Here is a 22,053-nt window from a genome sequence, read left to right as displayed (position 1 = left end):
CCTATTATAACTATAAGGTACTCTTTAGGTAAAGATGATACTCTAAATGGGGAAGTAAGTCACACAAGATCTCAGAATCTCATACAGATATACTCCTCCTCTTCAGACATAGGCTGCAATATGAGCAGCTTCACAATGAAGGTTTGTGTTTTTATAGCAAACAAGGAAGTTTTAATTTTGCCTAGGAGATACTATAGAATGGAAGACTAATCATTAGGTAACAGCAGCTCTATGAATAAAATAGACGTAATTGACCTCTCCACATTCAGGTGCTACTTGCCCTATGAAAGGTCAGCAAACAACAAACACAAAGAATTGCACAAACTTGGAGGAAGAGCTCCCACTACAGTTATCCTCTTTACTTTTATTTAGAAGAAAAAACAAACAAACGTGGCAACCTCCTGAAGCAAAGTTATCCAAGTCCAAAAGAATTTTATCCTCTAAATTTCTACAAGAAAATTATCCTGTAAACCTAGGAGCTGCTGTACATGAACATGCCCTTTCAACATTCTAACCACACTTCACTAACAAATAGCAGCAAAAAGAGAATTCACCTGTATTCATCATTGGGATGTGCAATTTCCACAACATCTCCCAGCTTGATTTGAAGAAATACTTTAGGATTCACCACCAGTTCATCATCTTCAAGATATAAATGAATGCAGAAAACTACAGTTAACAAATATATAGCAAACACAGATACTTACACATTTATACACACTAGCTTGCTCAACATAAATTCACTAGCCCAGGATTAACACATCACTAATGCGCCACATTCACGACATGATATGGCCTCTATGCAGCCACTGCAGTCTGGCCAATCTTGTGACCAAAACTACTTTCAAATCACAGGACTTTCACAAAAGACTTGCTCAGCAAAAGAGCAGGCCTTTCCTAGGCAAGAAGAATTTTCTTTTGTACTTTTCATATCACAAGCACCAGCAGGAAAGTAGGTGTCTATAGAATCTTTTTAGCAACCTTAAGTAACACACTGATTTTAAGCCTACAACTAGAGAACAATCACTAAATGATATTCTAAGTTCACAGAAACATAAATTCTGACCATATACCTACCTACATGCCAAAATAATTCATTAACTAAGAGTGACAGACATGTCAATTACGAATCACTGAAATACAGGGTTAAAAGACAAGTAACAAAACAAAAGGGAAAGAAATAGAATGAAGCAATTTTATTTTACAGGTCTAATTTCATTCCTTTCTGAGAAATACATGTAATTTTATTCTACCTTACTGTTAGAAAAGAGCCTTCCACAGTCTGGCTGGTGATACTGCTACAACAAAATTCCACCTTCACCATTTTGTTAATAGCATCAGCAAATCAGTTCATTGATTTGAAGTAAAAAAGTACTGGTCACACTGTTAAGAGCCACGAGATACTGACCACTGCCTCCAAAACCCTTCTTGTGTATGACGAGCTTGTACACCTTATTGGTTCTCATCTTGAATTCCAGTTCTTCTCAGCTGCTTTGAGTAAAAACAGTTGAAGACATCTTGCATATCTAATATGGAAATGAAAACAAACATGGACAAACATCTTGTTATTACAAAATTATTCTGTATACTCTGTGTGTGAACAAAGGGTACTGCATCACCACATGGTCAAGAACGCCACACCTGAAAGGCTGACGACACGTTATACAGTTTAATAAATGTCAAACTAAAAGCTTAGAAATTATGTCTCTTCTATCAGCGCTGCTATCAGAGCCAGCACTGCTCTCTAAAGATCTACCTTTTGTATTTCAAGGATAAATTCCTAACCCTGTGTTAAATGCAGTAAAGTGAACACCCAGACTCACACCCACTACCAACTGTATCTTCTCTTTTCGTCCCAGTACTGTGCGCTCTTGTACCACAAGTGGGTTCCCCTACTTCCTCACGGCTTTTTCCGTCTTTCACAGCCGTCGGATTCCGCACCTGGCCGATTGCACAGCAGCGCCGCAGCGCTCGGGCCAGCAGAGGGCAGGCAGCTGCTCGCACAGATGAGGCCAAGCAAACATTGGCTGTTTTGGCACTTTGCATTAAACACTTCAATTGCATCAACGACCGCGGTTTTTTCCCCTGCTACTTGAAATGTAAGCAAAGCATATTTCCACAGAGGGCATTTACTGCTACAATGTAGTTTTTTTAGCAGCGTGCTTAAACTGAAAGCTACCAGTAACGAGATCCTCTTCGGTAACGACTACAGATACATAATTACATGACAAGTTTTTCAACTTCTAGAGCACGTTTGCTGTAGCTGTGCTCTTCCGGAGCGCGCAGAGGCTCCTACATCAACCCGAGGCGTGCGGGGGAACCTTCAAGCAGCCCTCCCGAACAGCGCACACGCAGGGCAGGAACAAGCCGTGCCCTGTGGGCTCCCACAAACTCCGTAGGACCGAGGAGCTCTCCACAAGCACTGCGCTCCCCGCCCGGGCGTGCAGCGAGCAGGGCCGCTGCCGGTCAGCCCGCCCCGGAGCGCTCAGGGCCCCGTCACGGAGGCGGGGCGGGAGCGCGCAGGCCGGTGGCCCAGCTCCTCACCCGGCCGCTACGGGACGGGGGAGAAAGGCGGGGGCCCCGAGCCGCTCCCCCCCGCTGTCGGGGCGCTGACCTGCCGCTGCCGAGCCCCCGCCGGGTGCCGCCGCCTCCCCCAGGCCCCCCGGGCACCTCAGGGCCGCTTCCGCATCCGGGGCCCGGCGCGCGTCAGGTGGCGGCCGCCGCCGAGCCGGGGCTGGAGGCGGGGCCGTAGCAACGGCTGCGAGCCCGGCCCGGATGGGGAAGTGAGGTCAGAGCGGGGGGGCGGCGGGAGGAGCGGAGCGGGGCCGCCGCAGGTAACGGGAGCGGGTGGGCGCCGGGGGGGCCCGGCCGGGACGGGCTGGGGGTGCCCGGGCAGCCTTGGGCAGGGTCGCTCTGAGCGGGACCCCTCGCCTCGCCCCGCCTGCCCCCAGCACGGGAGCGGGGCGCGGAGCTGCCCCAGGCTCCCAGGGGCCGGGGGGTAACAAGGGAGGAGCCTGCAGGAGCTGGCCCCGGGTCCCGGTCCTGCGGGAGGCGGCGGAGCGCGTTGGTTGTAGTGCAGGGGGAGGGGGAGCAGGGGTGATGGAGGGGTGATGCCAGCCCCGAGGTGTGCTCAGCGATCTGCAGCTGGCGGTGCGCCTGCTGGGAGAGGGCTCGATGCGAAAGGACCCCTCAGCAATCCCTGTGTGCGCTGCTCTTGTTAGTGAAACTTTTGTCTGGGCGCTCAAATGTTGCTCAGCTCCTCTCCTAAGAAAAATAGCTGGATGTATCATTGTTAAACACGCATTTGAATCTTGAACAATGAGCCCTTTCTCTTAATCTCTGGGTTATTCCTTTCTATGAAGTTAACGTTGCTTTCGTGTTCAGGGTAAGCCGTGAAAAGCTCCAGACAACGGACCTCCTGCTGCCCCGATGCTATCAGCTGGGGTGGAATGTCTCCTTGATTCTGCCACCAGCGGTGTTACAGAGGAGTTCTACGCGGGACTGCCAGCCAGCATCCCCGCGGAGCTGATGGCAGTATCAGAGCCTACCGTTGGATTGGATGCAAAGGCTGATGTATCCACACCTGTGCCCGCACGCAGCAGCAGCCTGTCGTCTGAGCATCACGGGACTTCGGGGGTAGAAGACTTTTGCCAGAAGACAGAGGAGCCGGATGATATGGTCAGAGCGATTTCTCATGGGCCAGCAGAATCCCGTCCTGAAGAGTTACCGAGGGACAGAGACCTTGAAGAAGATGAAAAAAGCAAAAGACAAAACTTTAGGGAACTAGACTGTTCTGGTGGTGGATACCAGCACGAAGATAAAGGGGCACAAGATGCTGAGAAGAATTGTGCTGAATGCTGTGCTTTAACACCTGGAGATTGGTCGAAACAAGTAAGCAAATAGCAAAAATCATCCCAGTGTGATATTTTGCATTTAAGGTTATAATGACAAGGCAGAGGGCTTTTTGATTTCCTATTATTTATGTTTTCTGTCATGTGTCATTACTTAGGTTATCACAGGCCCAATGAAAAATGAGAGTATATTTTAGTAGACCAACAGTATTTTAAAATACCAAACTTTGCTAAATCCTGATGGAGTGTTAGGAGGCAGGTATGTAACAAGGAAGAACTGGTAACTAAAGCATCGTTACCCAGTGCCCATGTTCTGTGGGTACAGTGAATTTCACAGGTACCATCCCTGGTCAAGGTACTAATCACTAACTAATAGTTATTTCAGTCTGGTCATAGTGTTTTAATGATGCAGTCTAGCATTTAAGTTTTCTATCTAAAATTAAAGATTCTTCTTCATTTTTGGAATTATTGTTTGTAATGAGGCAAGAGTTCACTGTTAATGTTCTCAAAACAAGAATCTCCCATGGTCATGGTTTGTTTTTTCTCCACTCTGGCAAAGACTGATGATAAAAACAATACTTCTAGGGAAAGACTTGCTAGAAAATGTGCCAAATACTCTACTAAAAACTGAAGAGTCACAAAACTCTTTATTAAAAATTGAAATATTTAGTGACTCTTTATCAGTTTTCTTTAACTTTTAAAAAGTTTTCACAAATACAAAAAAACACGGGGAAGAAAAAAGGTACTGTGACTGAACATATACCAGCCAGGAAATAAGGTGCACAATTTACAATTATTACTGGATGTTGCATAATACCAAAATACTTTATGGTTTTAATTCTTATTTTTTGATTACTGTTTGATTTATTTGAAGAGTTATGAAAATAAAAACCATAAAATGTTCCATAGTCAGTTTTCCTAGATGGCCTTTCACATATTTGAAATGTGCAGGGAGCTTGGTGGTGAGGTTTTTGATGATTTGCTTCTTTGTTTTTTTCCAAAGCAGACCTAGGTTGCATGTTCCTGGGTTTATGTGGTTTTGAGCCAAGAAAAGGAATGATACAAGGCAAGTTCTACTAAATAAAAGAAAAGGTGTGCACCTTACCAGAGGCATGCAGGACTGGTTTGGGGATGTGAGATAGACTTGGTGACTGGATTATTCTTCTGACACTCACATTTGCGACAATACCCATTTAAGTCACTTACATTTTAGTTGCTTGTGTGGGAAGATTTTACTGCTTCTAAACACAAATCTGTTCTGGATGCATCACTGTGTAACGGTGAGGTGCTGTTGGTTGATAGGATCAGAAAGAAATTACAAGTGCTTGCATGAACTAGTTGCAAAGCGAGTCTGCTTCTGTGCAAGGGCTGATGTGCTCTTAGCCTTCAGGGTGTCTGTCCTATTGACAGAATCAAGCTAGATGAGCAGGTACAGTCCCTGAAATGTGCAAAATGCTTCAGCAAATTGATCAAACTCTGCTGATACTTTTGTCCTGTTTCAGGAGGATCCTCACCTAAACCAGTATAAGGTGAAGTCTTCAAGAAGCTGTTGCGCTGAAGTAGCAGGATCTCTGAAGAACAAAGGTGCATTTTTAGTTTTACATCCCTATCTGTCCCCTGCTTCTCTCACAGATGCCTTTTTGGTGATTTAAAATTGATGAGTAAGAGAGCTCATTTACTTTGTTCTATAGTAGAAGCTATTACCCTGTGTAGTTTGAACAGTATCCAAACTTAATCCATTGCTTTTTCAGAATAGCATATGCACTTTCCTGAAGACCCTTTATGTAAAAGATAGGGTTTAGTTACTTCCGTGGAGTACTTATTTATGCCAAAGCAGAAGCTCTTGTTAATAGCAGACGTTTTGCATTTCCTTACGCTTTGTAGCTGGACTATATATATATATATATATATCTTGCTATTACTACACTTACGTGCCTAGTCTGATATTAGAGGAATCTGAAAAATACAGGTCTTTGGATGTCTCCTGCTCACGTGGAATGTGTGTATTGAAAAGGATTGAGTTTGTTATATTAGATTTATGGTGGGGTTGTTTGTTTGCTTTTTTTAAGGCTTGTATTAGCATTGCAAGCATCATTTCTCAATGAATTCAATTTCTTTGAATAAGTTTTGAAAACCAAGACTACACACAATATTGTGTATAATGCTAAGAGGAACATAGTAAGCTGAATGCCTTCTCCATTCAGTGTATGGTGCTGATCTGTGTTATTTTTCTTATGCAGAAGAAAACCAAGCAAATGTTCAGGTGACAGCTGAAATTCTTCCAAAGCCCACTGAAGACATACAAGGTATGACAGCTGATGGGACTAGGATATTTAGTAAAGTAGAATACGAGAATGACAGTGTGAGTCGAGGTCTTCCACCTGAGAGCAATCAATGTTCAGATGTAGACACAGTCATGGGCGGAGCTGGAATTTCAGAAACCAGCTTGTTAGATTTTTCAGAGCCTTTAAAAGTAATGGACATTGAAACAGCCACAGAACCACAAGAAATAAGTGAATATAATGGGTTGAGAACAGGTGGCAATGTTGTATCTATTTTGGAGATTAGAAAAGATAAGTTACCCAGACAAAATCCTGTTAATGAATTCAGTACATCACTTGCTAATTGCCAGACTTATCAGCAGGATGAAGAAAACAATGTTCATGACTTCTGTACTGTTCCTCTACCTAAACAGAATGAACTCAATAGATTGTCATCAGTAGAAAGTGGTAGAATGCTCTCCATAGAAAGTTTGGAAGGTTTATGTTCAGTTCCAAAAAGCATCTGTTATCTGGACTCTAGAAATATATTGCTAGAAAACATTAGTACTACAATGCATAAAATTATCAATGAAACCCCAAAAAAGTATCTTCCTGAAAACATGGAAAGTCAGACTAATTATGATCACGGAACTGGGTTTGTAGAAAATTGTACCTATGCATTCATGCCATTAGAGCATCTCTCAGTGGTAAGGAACAAAGAATTATCTAGTGCTCAAACTGATTGTAGGGAAGAAAATGATAACATAGGTAAATATTACAGCTTTGAATGTGAAGAAGCTGCTGAAACTCAAAGGAAAATTGCTGTGGGAAGTAACATTGAAGCTGGTAGCTTGCCTGAAGCTCCAGAGGGTGCTAATTCTGAGCATGGTCATTCTTCAGGTTTTAGTTCTATTCCTTCATATTCTGAGAATTTCTCAAAAGAAAAGATTAAAATGGTCCCATCAGAAGTTGATAAGTGGAAGAAGGACCACTGGCAATTCTCTGTCAGTGACCTATGCAAGGATGGTGCAAAAGAAAAGAGACTATTGAAGGAAATGAACAGTATTAGTTCCCATGAAATTAGGCAGACAGATGTATGCATTTATAATTCTTACAGTAAAACTTCTCATCCCAGTAGCCATAGCTGTCTGGACCATACTACCAAGGTAGAGAAAGGGTCACCTCAGGTACAATTGTTTGAAAAGGAATCTGAGAGTAATACAAAGTCAGAAGAGTTGGCTGGCAGTTTAGTTGACTCTACAGAAGCCAATAGTAATGACACTTTGTCCACTGGCAAAGAAACTGATTTGATTTATACACTAAGTGTAACTCTACCTCCTGTTGCACAAAAATCAAGAGAACCTCACTGTAACAAGTGTCTTCCTTGTACTAATGAAGTTGCAAGCAGGGACAAGGCTCAGGATAGTCTATTTGGAAAAGAATCAGTTGGTGCTTCTGGGACAACAGAGGAACAAGTTGCTGAATTTGTACTTCATAGAGACAATTTTGAGTCTTCAGTAAATCTCAAGACTTTTGATGCTCCTAATATGATAAGAAAAAATTTCCAAAAGTCTTTAGCAGGGAATATAGAAAGTGTGGACACCGGTTTAGAAAATGAACATAGTGACACATGGCATTGTAATAATCAGAGCGTAAAATACTGGCGTACAGTTGCCAGTACTTCCTGTACTTTATCAGGGAGTACACATAGAGACGATGCTCTCCCAAGCAGTCATTCTTTTAAGGCTGACATTGAGATGAAGATTGAAGAAAATGATAGTTTGGAAGGAGAAGCTTCATCTGGATGTAATGGTAAAAAGGCTGTCGTCTTTCTGGAAGAACGCTTCCCTTTGGCATGTGGATCTCTTCCTTCTGAAGATCACTTGGGCAACAGAGATGTAGCTCTGCATGGGATAAATGACATTTCCACAGCAAAAAACATGTTTTGCTCAACTTACACTGCAGAGGAGCCTACTGCTACCTTGGTAGGAGATGAGGTTTCAAATAATAATATGAAGTTTGGAAATGTGAAACGATTTGATCTTTATAAGGTAACAGATGTCAGTGAAATTATTTGTGGCAAAGATAAGGCAAAAGAACAAATTAGCATGTGTGCTCTCCAGACAGATGAATTTGATAAAATAAGACCTGTGAGTTCTCCAAAGGCTCCTGAATGCAGTTGGAGAAGTAAGACTAGTGAAGAGCTATTAGTCAGATATCTGAACAAAAAAAAATGTGTTCATAATTTTGGATTTTGCAACTCTCCATTAGGCCCGAAGATGAAAGAACTAGGCACATATGAGAAGAAAGAAGTGTCATCACTCACAGCTAACCCTTCTGAGTATAGCACTTCAATCTGTGATTGTCCATTACTCAGCAACGTGAATATTCGAAGGAGACATGCTACCAAAACAGAAAAGACTCTGTGTCCAATGGAAAATCAGTTTCTTGCACATCAAAGTGAGTTTAATGGCCCAGTTCCAGGCAGCAAGCATCTAGAAAGTTTAAACAAACCACCAAACACAGGTTTACAATCTGTGGCTACTTCTGTGGAAGAAACTAAAACATCAGTTGTCTCTAGTCAAAGTGAAGAGAAACTGTTAAAAAAAGGTGATGACCTACCTCCGTTGATTCATAAATATGTAAGGAAAGATGGTTTTCAAGGAACTGTAAAAGAGAAGGGAGTGGATTTTGACTCTTTAAATGGTATAAGAAATGCCGACTCTTCAGGATGCGTGGGCTTCATCAGTGATCTAATTCAGGTGGAGACAACAGAACTAAAAGAACAAGAAAACAGATGTGGAAGAGAAGGTAAAGAAACTCTTGAAGAAAGCCTTTCTGACAGCAAATCACGATGTGTTCTAGCTGGAAAAGACATGGATGTGACCTTACCAGAAGGTGGTGACTGTGAACGGAAGTTTAAGAATGCATGTGTAGAAGAGAAGATTGAAAGAGAAATAGCTCCTAGAAAACAGCTGCCCATACATCCTTTCCTTGATGGAGGAGATTTCCGATGGGCTTTGTTAGAAGGTACAAAAGAATCTGGTAGCAAAATGGTCCCTGTCAGTATTGAGAATTGTGAAAATGTTTTTGAAGAAATCACAAGATCTAACCTAAATTTTTCAAAAGAAGGAAAAAATACTACAAAGCTTGCACACTTAGCAGGTATCAGTCAGTGTTCAGAAACTGTGCAAGACTGTCAAACTGAAAATGCACCTGACACAGAAATTTCACCAGAATTCCCATATAATACAACATCCCCATTTTATCCGTCTAAGAATATACTATCAAACAGTTGCAAAGAAGCATCACCAAATTGTGTTTGCCATGAAGTATGTGTGCCTTACAAATTAAATGCGCAGAGCAAAGATAATTTAAAGAAAATTACAGGATTTCAAGACACTATACCAGTTTATTCAGTTTGCAAGGAAAATAAGGCTTTAGGTTTGGAGAGACTTGATCAAGTAGAGAAATGTCAGGCACTTAAACGAAAGAAAAAGTACGAGGAGATGGAGGTACATTTGTCAGAGAAGGCACAACAAGAAAAGAAGTCGGAATACCAAGTGAAAGCAAAAGTCACACTGCAACCAAGCATATTGGACAGTTCAGAACTTTTATGCAGTTCTTCAACTGAGTTGGTGATGGCAAGAAATACAAAGTTTCAAGGTCCTTCAGAGGAGATTTTTGCTTTCAAAAGCAGTGAAAATAAACTACATAGCACTTTACAAGAACTCAAAAGGCCAAAGATTACCCCTGATACAATTAGTTCACAGTTTTTGAAGACTCAGGATTCAGAAATGGAAAACCTGAACCTTAATTTAAACTATAATGGAATTCCCGGTGCCTTTGGAACTACAAAGAAATTAAGAGGACCTTTTCCATTAAAAAGACAGCCTGGAAGGACGTGCAAAAAAGTTCCCACTTCGTATCAAGTAGAAACAGTAAGAAAAATGAAAAAAAATAAAAGTTCAACTTTTTTGGAGACTCCCTCAGAAATGCCCCCTAGCCAGGAAAATACACTCCTCAAATCTTTATACTTTACATGCAAACCACCAACAGTGGAAAAGGAAATAGCCATGAGATTTGTACGTATGCCAAGGCTCTCTGCCAAGAGGTGCAGTTTGTTGAACAGCTTGAAGTGTAGAAAATGTACCAAAGAACCAGCATTGTTGAGCAAGCTGTCTGCAATGGCTAGCAAACTACTGGCACCTGCCAAAAGCATCCATAACATAGAACCACTGCCATGTTCTTCTGAAATCCTTCCAGTGGCTGAGCGGTACAGCCAACGTAGATCTAAAAATCTATTGGAAGCTTTGTCTTGCATTAACAGGAACTTACACTCACGCTGGGCTGACAGTTGGTGTACCAAGATGTTCAGCTTTCAGTCTTTGGCACTTTATCCTGTAGGATCTACCAAAATATCTTTTTTAGACTTGAGCAACAATTCTCCATCCTCTTTCTTGGATACCCCACTTTTCCCAATTTCTTTTCACATAAAATTGGACTCCAATCCTGTGACAGACCTAACAGGGAGTACATCTCGGCACTCTGGACATCACAGACCAGTTTTGGGAGAAATGCCGGCACCACCTTCAAAGTGGACATTCTCTTTTCTCCTGTCTCAGAGCTGTTTGGATGCAGCAACTTTCAAGGAAGATTCCAGCCTAGATAATGATCTGCCTTCCCCTCTCTCTGTAACAACCCCAGGGGCTGTTGCCCTTCATCCCAACCACAGAAGAAATGCCGTAGCTGAAAGAATGGGAAGTTGCTCCATGCTTGGCCTTCACACAGTGTTAGCACTTTCTTCCCCGGGATGTTACAGGATTTGGACGAGAAGAAGAAACTTAACCAGTCGTATTCCTACTGTCCAGAGACTATTTATGTCCCAATTCACACAGGGTTTGAAAGGGGCAAGGTATCGAACTAATGTGTCGGATGATCTCGTCTCTTCCTTGCCGTACTCATTGGGCAGGGCCCTATCCTTATGGAGTCAGCATGGTCCTTCTGCCTGTCCCTCCGAAATCACTCCTCTTCATTCCAATCACTGCAAGTGGCAGCCAAGTGTGGGCATCGAGAACAGGTAAAACCCATCAACTTATTTCTGAGAATAAATATGTATAGGGTATGTTCTTGCTCCTTTTTGGGGGGAGAGGGTAATTGGAGCTTGTGTTGGAGGGTCAGTGTCCCCCATTCCAAATCTACACATTCTGCTCCAAAAATGGCTCAGCATGGAAGATTCATCCCTATGGAACAGTCTGTTAGCTGAATTTAAATATATGTGCCTTTGCTTTAATAATATCCTCTTTTGGCAGAATGGCTAACTCTATTTTCTTCTCCCACTCCAAATATACACACAAGAATATATAATGCAGAAAGGTGAGCTACTTCATTAGTTGTATTCAGAGTGACTGCAGAGCAACTGGATTTCTGAGGTAGGAGAGCTTTTTTCAGAGGTCTGAGCCGCAAGTGTCACTTGAATGACTGTAAAGTATTCAATATTAGCTTAGGGAGAATCCTAATGGGGGTGAGAATTCAGTTAAATCTTTAATTGTATTCCATAACTGTTCTATACTAATTGAAACCTCTTTACATGTGCTATGTCTTTTGATAGTATGTGCTAGATGTATTGTTGGCACAAGCAAGCATAGCTCCTTTTCAGGTTGGTGATCAATTATTGTGATTTCTGTCCTCAATATGAGTGGGAAGAGGACTGAAGTCTAGTTTGCATATCTCGCTTAACATTGTTATCTGCATTTGAGATCTGTTTGCTGAGAAACAGAATAAGAGAAGAGGTTCCTAGTTCTGGTAGAAGACTTTTTTTGCTTGCTCTTGAGCAAACGTTTTCGTGTTTTATGTATCAGTTCTGCTACCTGAGACACCACAGGACAGTTAAGTTCCTGATCTTGCAGTCTTAAGATTCCTGGACAGAGTTATAGGTTCATGAGCGCAGCATAAAAACCAATTCGATCAACTCTTGTTTAAAATTGCAGTCTCTAGAGTACTGTTGAATTTGGCGTATCTTAGTTATATATAATTCATGCTGTGTTTTGTTTTGTGTAAATGGAGAATGTATCTAAAAGTTTAAGTATTTTGATTGCTCGCTGAAAAGATTTGAGTGAGCATATGAAAGAGTTACTCCATTCTGGGAGTTCTCTGCGCTAAAAGATTGAAGTTGAATAATAGCATAGAGACAACTTCGCAGCATATTCTACTGGACTGAATTTTCAAGTGTATAAATTAGTACCCTGGAAGTAAATGTATCAGTAAACTACAGTTTGAGCACTCAGCTTAAAATAAGACTTTGTTACACTTTTAAAAAACAAAATAAAACCCCTGCTTTTTAAAACTTCCATCCAAGTGTGGGGTAAAATTACTATTTTATATTGTGGAGATATGATATCCTTGGACTGTGAGATTTGAGCTGAATTATACTCATGTTTTCTCCTGTAATTAAGTCTACAGACTCCAAGGCAGCTTGCTACAGCATATCCACATAACTAAAATATAAGAGGACTTAATTCCTTGACATAAAGGATAATTTAAAAAACAAAACAAAACAAAACAGATATTCTGCTATTAGTGATCTTTATTCAAAAGGGAGAGAAGCCAAATCAAATCTTATCACCCTAAGTGAAAAATACCCAAAGTTAAAATACCCTGAAACTCAGTTGGTATTTTATTCTTAAATACCTTTCAGATATGTCCTGATATGTACAGATACATAGTAGGTAGACTTAATTATTGCATTGTCCCACTTGGATTTTCTTTAAAATGAAGTTACTGTGGTGCGTTTAAGGCAGTAAGTTTAAAAGAATGTTCCCAGAAGTTTAAAGTGCAGTAAGTAAATCCTATTCTTAAAATAAACACACAAAAAGTAAAATTGAAGGATTGGGATATAAAACAATTGAAAGAATTAAGCCTAGCCTTTAAAATATTTAACACCATTTTAGATTCAGTTTTTCTAGAGCTTGATAGCCTGTCCTCATCAACTAATATGTCTTATTTTTCTTAACACATTAACAGGAACAGTGACAAGGATAATTCAGTATATCTCTCTTAAATTTGTGTGTATTCAAAAAAATATATAATCTCCTGTGAAAGAAGTATCTGGCATGTAAATGTAAGAATACAAGAAATAGGAGTGCAGTATAAAGGCATTTTCAGCTCCCAGTATGACAAATCTCTGCTTGTTTTAAGATAGTTAAAAATCAGAAAAACTGAAAAGTGGCTCCTAATTTTCTGAAGGCCATTTTCTTCTGGAAGAGAGTTTGTCCTCTTTAAATGGTTTTATTCATTGTCAGTTTTAAATGACCAGGAAAACAAGGAACTACAACAGATCTGCCTAATAACTTGTGCTGTTACTTCCACAGCCAGTAATAAAACATTCTTTAATTTAAATCCTTTTTCTACTTAATACTCATTTGGATTCAAAATTTCTGAAGTGTGTTTTCCTCTCTTGTAATTTTTTTTTTGAATTGCACAAAAACTCTGATGCATTGTTGGTGCAGATTCCAGTGTTGTTGGGATAGTGAGTAAGAACACTGAGAGAAATGCAATGTTATTGTTCTGATATTAAATGACAAATACAAGAAATAGGTCTTTCCAGCCTCCTTATATACCATTTTATCCGTGCTGCCAGCATGGTTGATTTTGATTTATTTTTTTGCATTCCAGTCTGTGTGTAACTTCTTTGCTTTAGAACAGTGAAGTACATTGAATTGCTAGTTTGGGAAAGCAGCAAGTGGAAGATTTGCTATGCAATGTAATAAAAGCTGTTCCAACTGACTAATTTTTCATGCTGTTAACAGTATGGACACAAAGTAAAGCTTAACGTTAAAAGACCCAAAGCTGCTGTGATGATTTTTATTTCATAGAATTGTGGTAATTACCAACCCTTACAGAAAGGCTTTTTGTTATTCCAGTCAATTAAGATTATTCCACTAAGATTATGGGAGTTAGAGACGGTAGAGATTGAGTCTTAAGGAAATCATTCTTTGTACTTGCTGCTGTTTCACAATAGACTTTTTGATTTAGTGGACAAAAACTTCATGGTTTTTGTTTAATCTGAAAAGCTAGGGTTTTTGAATGAGGAATTTAGATTTCCATGGTATTACTCCAAAAGTTGTAATTATTTGTCTCCCTCTCTGTGCTTTTATTTCCTTATCACTACCATTCTTAAGTGAAAGTAGGACTATTTCCCTAACAAGCTGTCAGTGAAATTTTATTGTTAGTGGACTAAATTGCAGATGTGGCTTACTCTTGTATGGTATTAGTCTTTCTTCCCTTTGCCGTTCCCAATATGAGCTTTTTTTTTTTTTTTGTCTTGCAGTCCAGTTTATACTTAGGTATTTTTCCTTCATTTTTTTTATAATGTAGATCTAACTTATGTCTTTTTGTTGTTGTTGTTGTTTGTTTTTTTTCTTACTCTTTTGAACCAGCTATGCCATGTTACCGCACTTACCTGTACAGAGTATGGAAGCACTACAGACACTGGGTCGTGAGATATCGTGAGTGTCTTGACTTTTTATATTTATTCCAAGTAGTGCGATCGTAAGTTTTCTTAGAAAGAGACATTGTTTATGTCAGTTTGGCTTTCAGTTTTTGGAAGTTCAAGAATAGCTTTCTGATTAAAGTTCTACACTGGCTGGATCATGTCATGGAGGAGTGTAGAGGGGCATTCACACAAACACCATGTAGACCACTGTACAGAACAACACTGTTACTTTCAAACATGTTGTGTCACTTACTATGAAATACGCATGTAAAACTACAGAACTTTTTTTCTTACTTGGATATATGTTCTTTCTGCTTGAGGAACTGGAGATTAGGTGCTGATACTTCCTTCTACTCTTTTTCAGTGCTGGGATGGCAGAGATAAAAGCTGTCTTTTAACTTTATCTGTGAACAAAAAGTACTGAATTAATAGCTGTGCCAAAGAAATTTGGTGACAGAAAAGGAGAATTAATCATTTTCTACCTGTAATGACCAAATAGAGCTATAAACTCTTTAACTATATGGAAAGGAAGAGTGGTTTTAAAATTAATGTTCAAATATACTGGCAATTTAGTTTGTTTTGGTATACTTGCAACCTGCAGCAAGATTTTGGCTGTATTTATGTAGTGGAGAAAGTGTTCACTTAGGTAATTCCTATGAACTGCATTGCTTTTTGTGTCCATATTGTAGTTTAGGAACATCATATGAGAGCATGGGATGATGTTGCAGAATAAAATGTGTATTAATCTACACATATCCCCTTCTTCCTCTGTTACAGTCTGGAACCTTCATTCCTTCTTCCATTACCAAAGTCTCGCTTGCTTCCAGAAGCATTGCCATCTCCCCCCAGGCTTCCAGCATCTGAACTCCAGGTCCCTGACCTTGATGAAGCTAATACTTCCATTCCGGCCTGTTTTAGATCTCAAGATAACACAGAACTGAAAAAAGTGAGTTCATTTTAGATTTGTAAGTATCTCAGACGCTTGTTCCCTAGGACTTAAAGTTGCTGCTGCTGAATGTTTCCTAGTAAATGTTAAATGAGGGGAGAAAATAGGCCCTTAGTCCTAGTCTGTGCTGCTTTCTTGTTTTCAAGCAGAAAGCTTGAAAGGTGGCCAAACAAAGAGGAATAGAGAATTTTTCTTCTATAGATAATGTATACTTAACATAAAAGGGAATTTGGTTAACTAGCATGGTAATTACTTCCTTCATCTTAAATTTTTTTTCTTCCCAACCTTCCACCCCAAGACTGAGCCAGAAAAGAGGCCAAAGAAAGTCTCACAGATCCGAATCAGGAAAACTGTTCCTAAGCCAGATCCTAACCTTACTCCAATGGGACTACCCAAACCAAAAAGGTAAGTCGTATGTTTTAAATAGACTTATGCTAGCTTCTGTTGTTTATATTTCCTGCATAATAATATAAATATTTCAATAAATGCTTCTCTTACCACAGCTATTTTGTACACTCCCAGCTGAGTAACACCTGATGATTACTTGTAGGATAACATAAAAGTATAGGTGTTTAAACATAACTTTTTTCAAGTGAGAAAGGATGAATAAAGGGCTGTTGGGTATGAACGAATGTCTAGTTTTTAGGCAAAACTTGAAACACTAACCTGTGGTGGAATGGTTTTCTAAAGAAGGTTATACTATACTGATAAGCGAGCATTAAAAATAAATCTTCCTACAGTGCACAGTGAGACAAAGACTTACCAGGAAGTTCTGTTGATGCAAATTATGTTGGAGTTCTTGACTGTCCTTTCTTTTCCTGTGGTATAAGACCTTAGGAAAGCATTAGTACATTTTAAATGTGGGTAGTCACAGTGCCAAATACTTACAAAGCTTTTCCAATCAGTCATCTATTTTATTCATTTCTGTCCTGAACAGAAGTGCCAGCTTAGACAAAGAAATGCATTTCTTCACACATCAGGTTGATAACTAAATGTCTATAACTAAGTTTTAAGATCAGTCTCAAGAGGTGAAATGTTTATGTACTAAACTTTATTTTCTTAGCTTCCACAAAAAAGTGAGCTGTGAACGGATTTCCCTTTCTTGTTTTGAGCACCATTATATCAAAACATTGTAGTGTGCTAGAAGGAGCAGTGATCTCTGCAGAAATGACAAGTCTTGACCCAGATGTTTTAGAAACACTGGATGAGATACTTTGGGATCTCATTTTTCCTTCTTCTTTGTACCCAGCTAGTCTAAAATGATGTTCTAATTTGAAATGTAGCTATCATTTAAGCATAGAAGGCAAACAGTATTTTCTAGTAAATCTGCTTCTTGTGAAAAGATGATTTTTGAAAGTATTGATTTGATTTGTTCATTACTTTTTCAGGCTTAAGAAAAAAGAATTTAGTTTAGAAGAAATTTACACAAACAAGAACTACAAGTCCCCTCCTCCAGCCAGGTTGGTTCTGCTTCCTATTGAGAACACTAAGATGAATGTAGGTTGCTGGTGAGAAGATTAAAGGTGTCTGAAATCTAAGGGGGAGTTACATTTGAAAAATTGCTCTAGTTCACAAAGATAAGGAAACTTGGTCAAAAATTAGTATCTCTTAGTATTTGGATGGAAAGCAGCGAAAGAGAATATGAACTAAAATTTTGCAGTTATATGAACTTGTGTATTTTTTTCATCTATTCATTCATTCTATTCTCCATCCAAGTACAATTCTAATTTTTTCAGAAGTAAAAGGCAACTAATTATTATTTAGAACCACAAGAATAACTCCCTAAGTCGAGCACGACTATCAAGAGTAGCATGTCTTTTAATGTTCAAATCTATTTATTCTATAAAATCAAGGGTCTACAGTTGTGTTTTTGAACTGAAATACAAAGAGATTCAACCCAGGTGTCTATGCAACAATAACAAATTACATAGCTAGCAGTATAAATGTGCGGTTATCTGAAGTGTAAGCTGCAGATAAATATAGATTAGAAGAGATGTGGAGGGGCTGTAAAAAATGTAAAAGTTAAAAGTGTGTTTACTTGGGTTACGGAATGAATCAGTCTCCCTGTCTTTGTAAGGTGGTTAATTGCTTCCGAAGTGTTCATGAGCTCTATCTTTCGCTTTTACCAGGAGCTTGGAAACAATCTTTGAAGAGCCCAAGGAGAAAAATGGACACTTGATCTCTATCAGCCAGCAGAAGAGAAAGCGGATTCTAGAGTTTCAGGACTTCACTCTTCCTCGGAAGAGGAAAGCACGAGGCAAAATCAAAGCAGTGGGTAGTTTCACTCGAGCAAAAAGAGCTGCACTACAAAGTGCAGAGTTAGATGCCCTTCTGAGTCAGAAGCTAATGGACCTTGAAGCCTTTTTTGCAAAGGAGGCTGAGCAGGAGCAGGCCTCTGTCATCCTAGGGAGCCACTCAGCTGAATATGGCCCAAATCAGCTACTTTAGTATTTTAGTCCTTCTGGGAGAAATTTACTGACTTCTTCATACCTTACTCTACCACTCTCTTCTAATACCTGATGATAAGTTATTGGCTGTGTCCCTCTTTAAGGTGCTATTTTTTATTTTTTTAATGCTACTGGAGGGATCCTCTTAGGGTCCCAGTGTGAGTGCAACACAGCCATGTTAAGACTTCCCTTCCTTCCCCACCCTCTGGAAGTTACGGCTAATGTTTAATGATGTTTAACAACATTTTGAAGGTAGAGTAGGAGTATAAAAGAGGACGTAGTGTACCTTCAGTGATGCTAGAACTCTGTACTCCAAAACATTTGCACATTTGAATCTGCTGTTACTACTGTAATGGCTATTTTGAACAACCTGACAGAAGAGATATGGTGTTTGGTAAAGATAAGTTTTAACAAACACATTGCTGATATACCACTAACTTTTTAATAATTAAAAGTAGCAGTCTGGGCTTGCTTTCAATTATTTCTTCCTTCTGTTTACTTAGAAGGTTCCTTCTGACTTTCTGGCCCTTTCTGGCTTCAGGCAGCAGAAGCCCCACGTAACTAGAATTTAAATAACTTGCACTTTGTATATATTTGTGTATTTGCAGTATGAGGACACCTTTTAACATGATCTGAGATTTTTAAAAATAATAATATTTTCAGAAAAGAAGGTGCCCAGTGCTAATTTTTCCCCAATAGCAGAGTAAGTTTTTACCTAATTGGCTGATGCTTTATACCTCTTCTCCAGAGGCAAAGCCCATGAGGATGTTAAGTCACAGCATATGCAAGTAGAGCTTTTAATTTAACTGAGCTGAGCTGCTGCATACTGGAAACACCAGCAAAATCTTTGATTCTCATTTTTAAATGATTTTAATTTCAGTAAAAATATCAGCTTCATTTTAACACCAACAGGAAAAAAAAAGATTTTTCTAAAACACTTTAGTTTTACAATCCATATAGCTCAAAATTAGATGTCCTTTGTACAGCACCATTGTACATAATAGCTGGTGCTGTACAAAGATGTCAAAGATGTCAAAAGTATTTTTTTTTCATTATATGAGGCCATTTGTAATTATCTCATGCAGCACTGGGCAATTTCTCAGCTATAGCTTTTCAAGGAAGAGAGCTCCCTTCTGGGGTAACTTCTGTTAAACCTACTTGAAGCATGATTCAAAATGAATGCTAGCTGCAGTACAGGTAATTTCTGTCCTTTAGTGCCTATAGAAGTTATTCATGCAAAGCCGTCATTGCTGGGATGCTCAAATCTAATTAGTCTATTCTTTTATTTGTCACTTAAAACTTGCACTTTCTTATTTACCTACCCATATACTGAAGTTCCTATTCACCTTCAGAATGAGCAAATATCTAGTGGGTAGGTATTTTAATCAAGTCCCAGTCAATGCAGGACTGAAAATACCATCATTATCTTCTGCTGCTCTGCCATTTCTGTTACTGGCCTAACAGGAAACTCAAAATTAACAAGCAATCTGTTGAATTCCAGAGCTTTGGAAGTAGAGAGATGAAAGAGGAATATTACATTCTCTGTGCCTGAGTCTTGAGAGAAATGTATTCTGGGTTTGTTTTGCTCTCAGCTTGCATGCTGGGATTCCTGGAAGTTTACATTCTTGTTTAGGAGGCAAATTATCTTTAATCAGGAAGACTGAAGAAAAGAGAAGAGTGCAGACTTAGAGTAGTGTTGTTTGGGTTTTGGGGATAGAATAACAAAGTAGGCAAACTTTGAACATATTAACATACTATTTCAGCAGCAAGGTCTGGTTAACCTATTTGAGCTGCTGCAGAACATTTTAATTGATCTTCTTTATTTTTATAAAAAGAATTCCCTAAAAAAAATAAAGGTCAACCACCTTTTCAAAAAATATTCAAAACTTTCCATATGTTGATTTATTGCCCAAAAATTGACTGGCTGGAAGCTGTAGCAAGAGTGATGTGTGTGTGTATGTATGTATGTATGTATATGTGTGTGTGTATATATATATGTATATGTACATATATATAACTTTTTTTATGGTTTTAATGCTGTAGAATGGGATTGTGGCACAGTGTTAATTTACCTTCTATTAATATGGCAGTCTTCTAGTGCTGTGACACAACTGAGCTGTAACCTCACTGGGGCTTTTAAGAAAACAAGGATATGGGTGAGGAGGGAGGTAACTTGGGTCCAAGAACAGTTCATACCTCTAGCGTGCTTCAAAACATGGAATTTGTTGTTGTTTCCTTTGTGTGTGGGTTGTTTTGTTGTATTTTTTGTCTGCTTCCTTACTCTGCCTTATTTCTGATTGATTCTGAAATAACACAATAGCTCTTTAACAGTTACAGGAGAGAGAGCAGAGGAAAGAAAATGCCAGATTCCCTTTTATTTACAAAAACTGAAGGAGTTAGAAAATAATTTAGCAGTTTCCTAGTTTGTCCCATGCCTTAGAGCTTGTGGAAACCCAGATATACAGCATTATTCTGTTTTGGTTTAGTATTTGTATGATAGAGATGCAAACTAACTGAAACAAAGCATCTTTTTCTTCCTCCCCACACACCCTTCAGGAACAGATGTCAGTCATTCTTGTGCACTTTTCCTTTTTTCCCTCTCCCACTTCTGTCCCTATTTACAACACTCACGGAACAGCCTTGTTCCTTGTGGCTGCTGCTTGTAACTGGGAGTGAGGATGGTGCAAAGGTAGGTATTTGCCACTCTGAGCTGCTTCTGTCTCAGGTAATTGAAGGAAAAAAAAATATTGAGGAGGCATATTTTGGGGTCTTAAATACTTCTTCAGCTGCAAGATGTGTACACTTGCCTTTTCATAGAGAGAACCCACTCCAGTGAGGATTTTTTTTTTTGTATCATCATGGAAAGACATTGTATATATTGCTCACCAATTGCTGACTAGAGCAGTCTGAGAATTGCAGATTGCCAGGTACCATCATGTAGCAGTATGTTTTTCAGAGCCAGGCAGCTTTTTGCTAAATTTGCTGATTATGGGAGGTAGAAGGATCACTTTCCTGAAAACAAAATCTTTCTTTCATCATGCTACAATTGGAGCAGCTAAGGCTACTTTATGTGTTGCAAGGTTTGCCTGACTGTCATTGTGGCTGCATACGTTTGAGTTCTGATGCTTGCTGATTTTCTGCAAGCAGTTTTCATTTATTGTATTTCATTTGAGGTGGGCCTTTGGTATATTATGTTTCAGGTGCTCTTCTAGAATATGGATGCTAACTGTGGATTAAACGTCTATATAATGCTATTATGTCAACATATAGCGCAATGAGAATTTGTATGCCTGTGCCATTAGCCTCCATCATGCTCTTGGCATTTTATTTCTGTTCAATATTGTGTGAATCTAAAATTTTATTGTTTCTTTTGTGTGTGTTTTTAATTTATGGAAATAAATTTTTCTGAGAAACTTTCAGCCTTGTATTAGTAACTATGCCTGATACTTCTGTCTTACAAACATGGTGGGAAGAGGTTGACACCCTTAAGTAACTGCATGGGCTGTTACTGAGCCATGCAGCAGCAATTCAACACTGCACTGTTCAGCTGTAGCCATACTTTACCTGGACAGACCTGGGGCATTGTAAACACACTCCTAACTAATTACATTGCTGAGACAACGTCCATTTCTTAAGGCAGTAGAGTAGTACCATATAAACAGTACCCACTAGGTTCAGAACCCAATGCTTCAAAGCTGGAAGAGGCCCGTGGTTCACACACTGCAAGTCTGTGCAAGACATCAACCTACAGCTTTTAAACCAAAGCAGAAGCATAGGAACACTAAACAGAGCTATTCAAGCCTCTGTAATATCTATAACAGAAAATAACTCCCACTTCCCAAGAGCTGATAATATCTTGCATATCACCCATGTTTTCAACTCGCTGCACATTCAGCTGCATTCTGTTCTTGGCAAAGCTAAAAACTGGCTGTTGCACTTCACCCTATTCTCATCTTTCTGAAAGTGCAGGGTTACCTGAGTCCTGCAGATGGCATATAAGCTCCAGTAAAGAAAGGGAGTGAGCACCTCAAGACTTAAACTAGGCCCCTACTGT

At 39.5% G+C, this 22,053-nt stretch overlaps 2 protein-coding genes across 10 annotated transcripts in view; one reads left to right on the top strand and one right to left on the bottom strand.

Annotated features, from left to right (window-relative positions):
- Positions 1 to 3,723, bottom strand: part of DEPDC5 (DEP domain containing 5, GATOR1 subcomplex subunit) — a 47,588-nt gene extending 43,865 nt beyond the window's left edge. For 8 of the 9 annotated variants that reach the window (XM_068701288.1, XM_068701294.1, XM_068701291.1 and 5 more), the window contains exons 1-3: positions 3,584 to 3,723; positions 1,409 to 1,526; positions 555 to 642 (exon numbers count right to left, since the gene is read on the bottom strand). In XM_068701288.1, coding sequence (XP_068557389.1) covers positions 555 to 642; positions 1,409 to 1,466 — 146 coding nt within the window. In that variant the 5' untranslated portion in view covers positions 1,467 to 1,526; positions 3,584 to 3,723. Of the gene's footprint in view, positions 1 to 554; positions 643 to 1,408; positions 1,527 to 2,614; positions 2,638 to 3,583 lie in introns of those variants that run through there. The other variant, XM_068701287.1, reaches the window with a different exon arrangement.
- Positions 2,727 to 21,418, top strand: PRR14L (proline rich 14 like). Its single transcript, XM_068701297.1, has 10 exons — positions 2,727 to 2,834; positions 3,385 to 3,891; positions 5,354 to 5,435; positions 6,092 to 6,157; positions 8,384 to 11,192; positions 14,551 to 14,619; positions 15,384 to 15,552; positions 15,851 to 15,957; positions 16,941 to 17,012; positions 17,682 to 21,418. The coding sequence occupies exons 2-10, from the start codon at positions 3,430 to 3,432 to the stop codon at positions 17,998 to 18,000; spliced, it is 4,155 nt and encodes a 1,384-aa protein (XP_068557398.1). The 5' UTR covers positions 2,727 to 2,834; positions 3,385 to 3,429; the 3' UTR covers positions 18,001 to 21,418.
- The last annotated feature ends 635 nt before the right edge of the window (positions 21,419 to 22,053 follow it).

The sequence above is a fragment of the Anas acuta genome, chromosome 17, assembly GCF_963932015.1.
Source record: "Anas acuta chromosome 17, bAnaAcu1.1, whole genome shotgun sequence".
NCBI lineage: Eukaryota > Metazoa > Chordata > Aves > Anseriformes > Anatidae > Anas > Anas acuta.
Note: the sequence above shows the minus strand (reverse complement) of the source record. Positions and strands in the feature narration are given on the sequence as shown.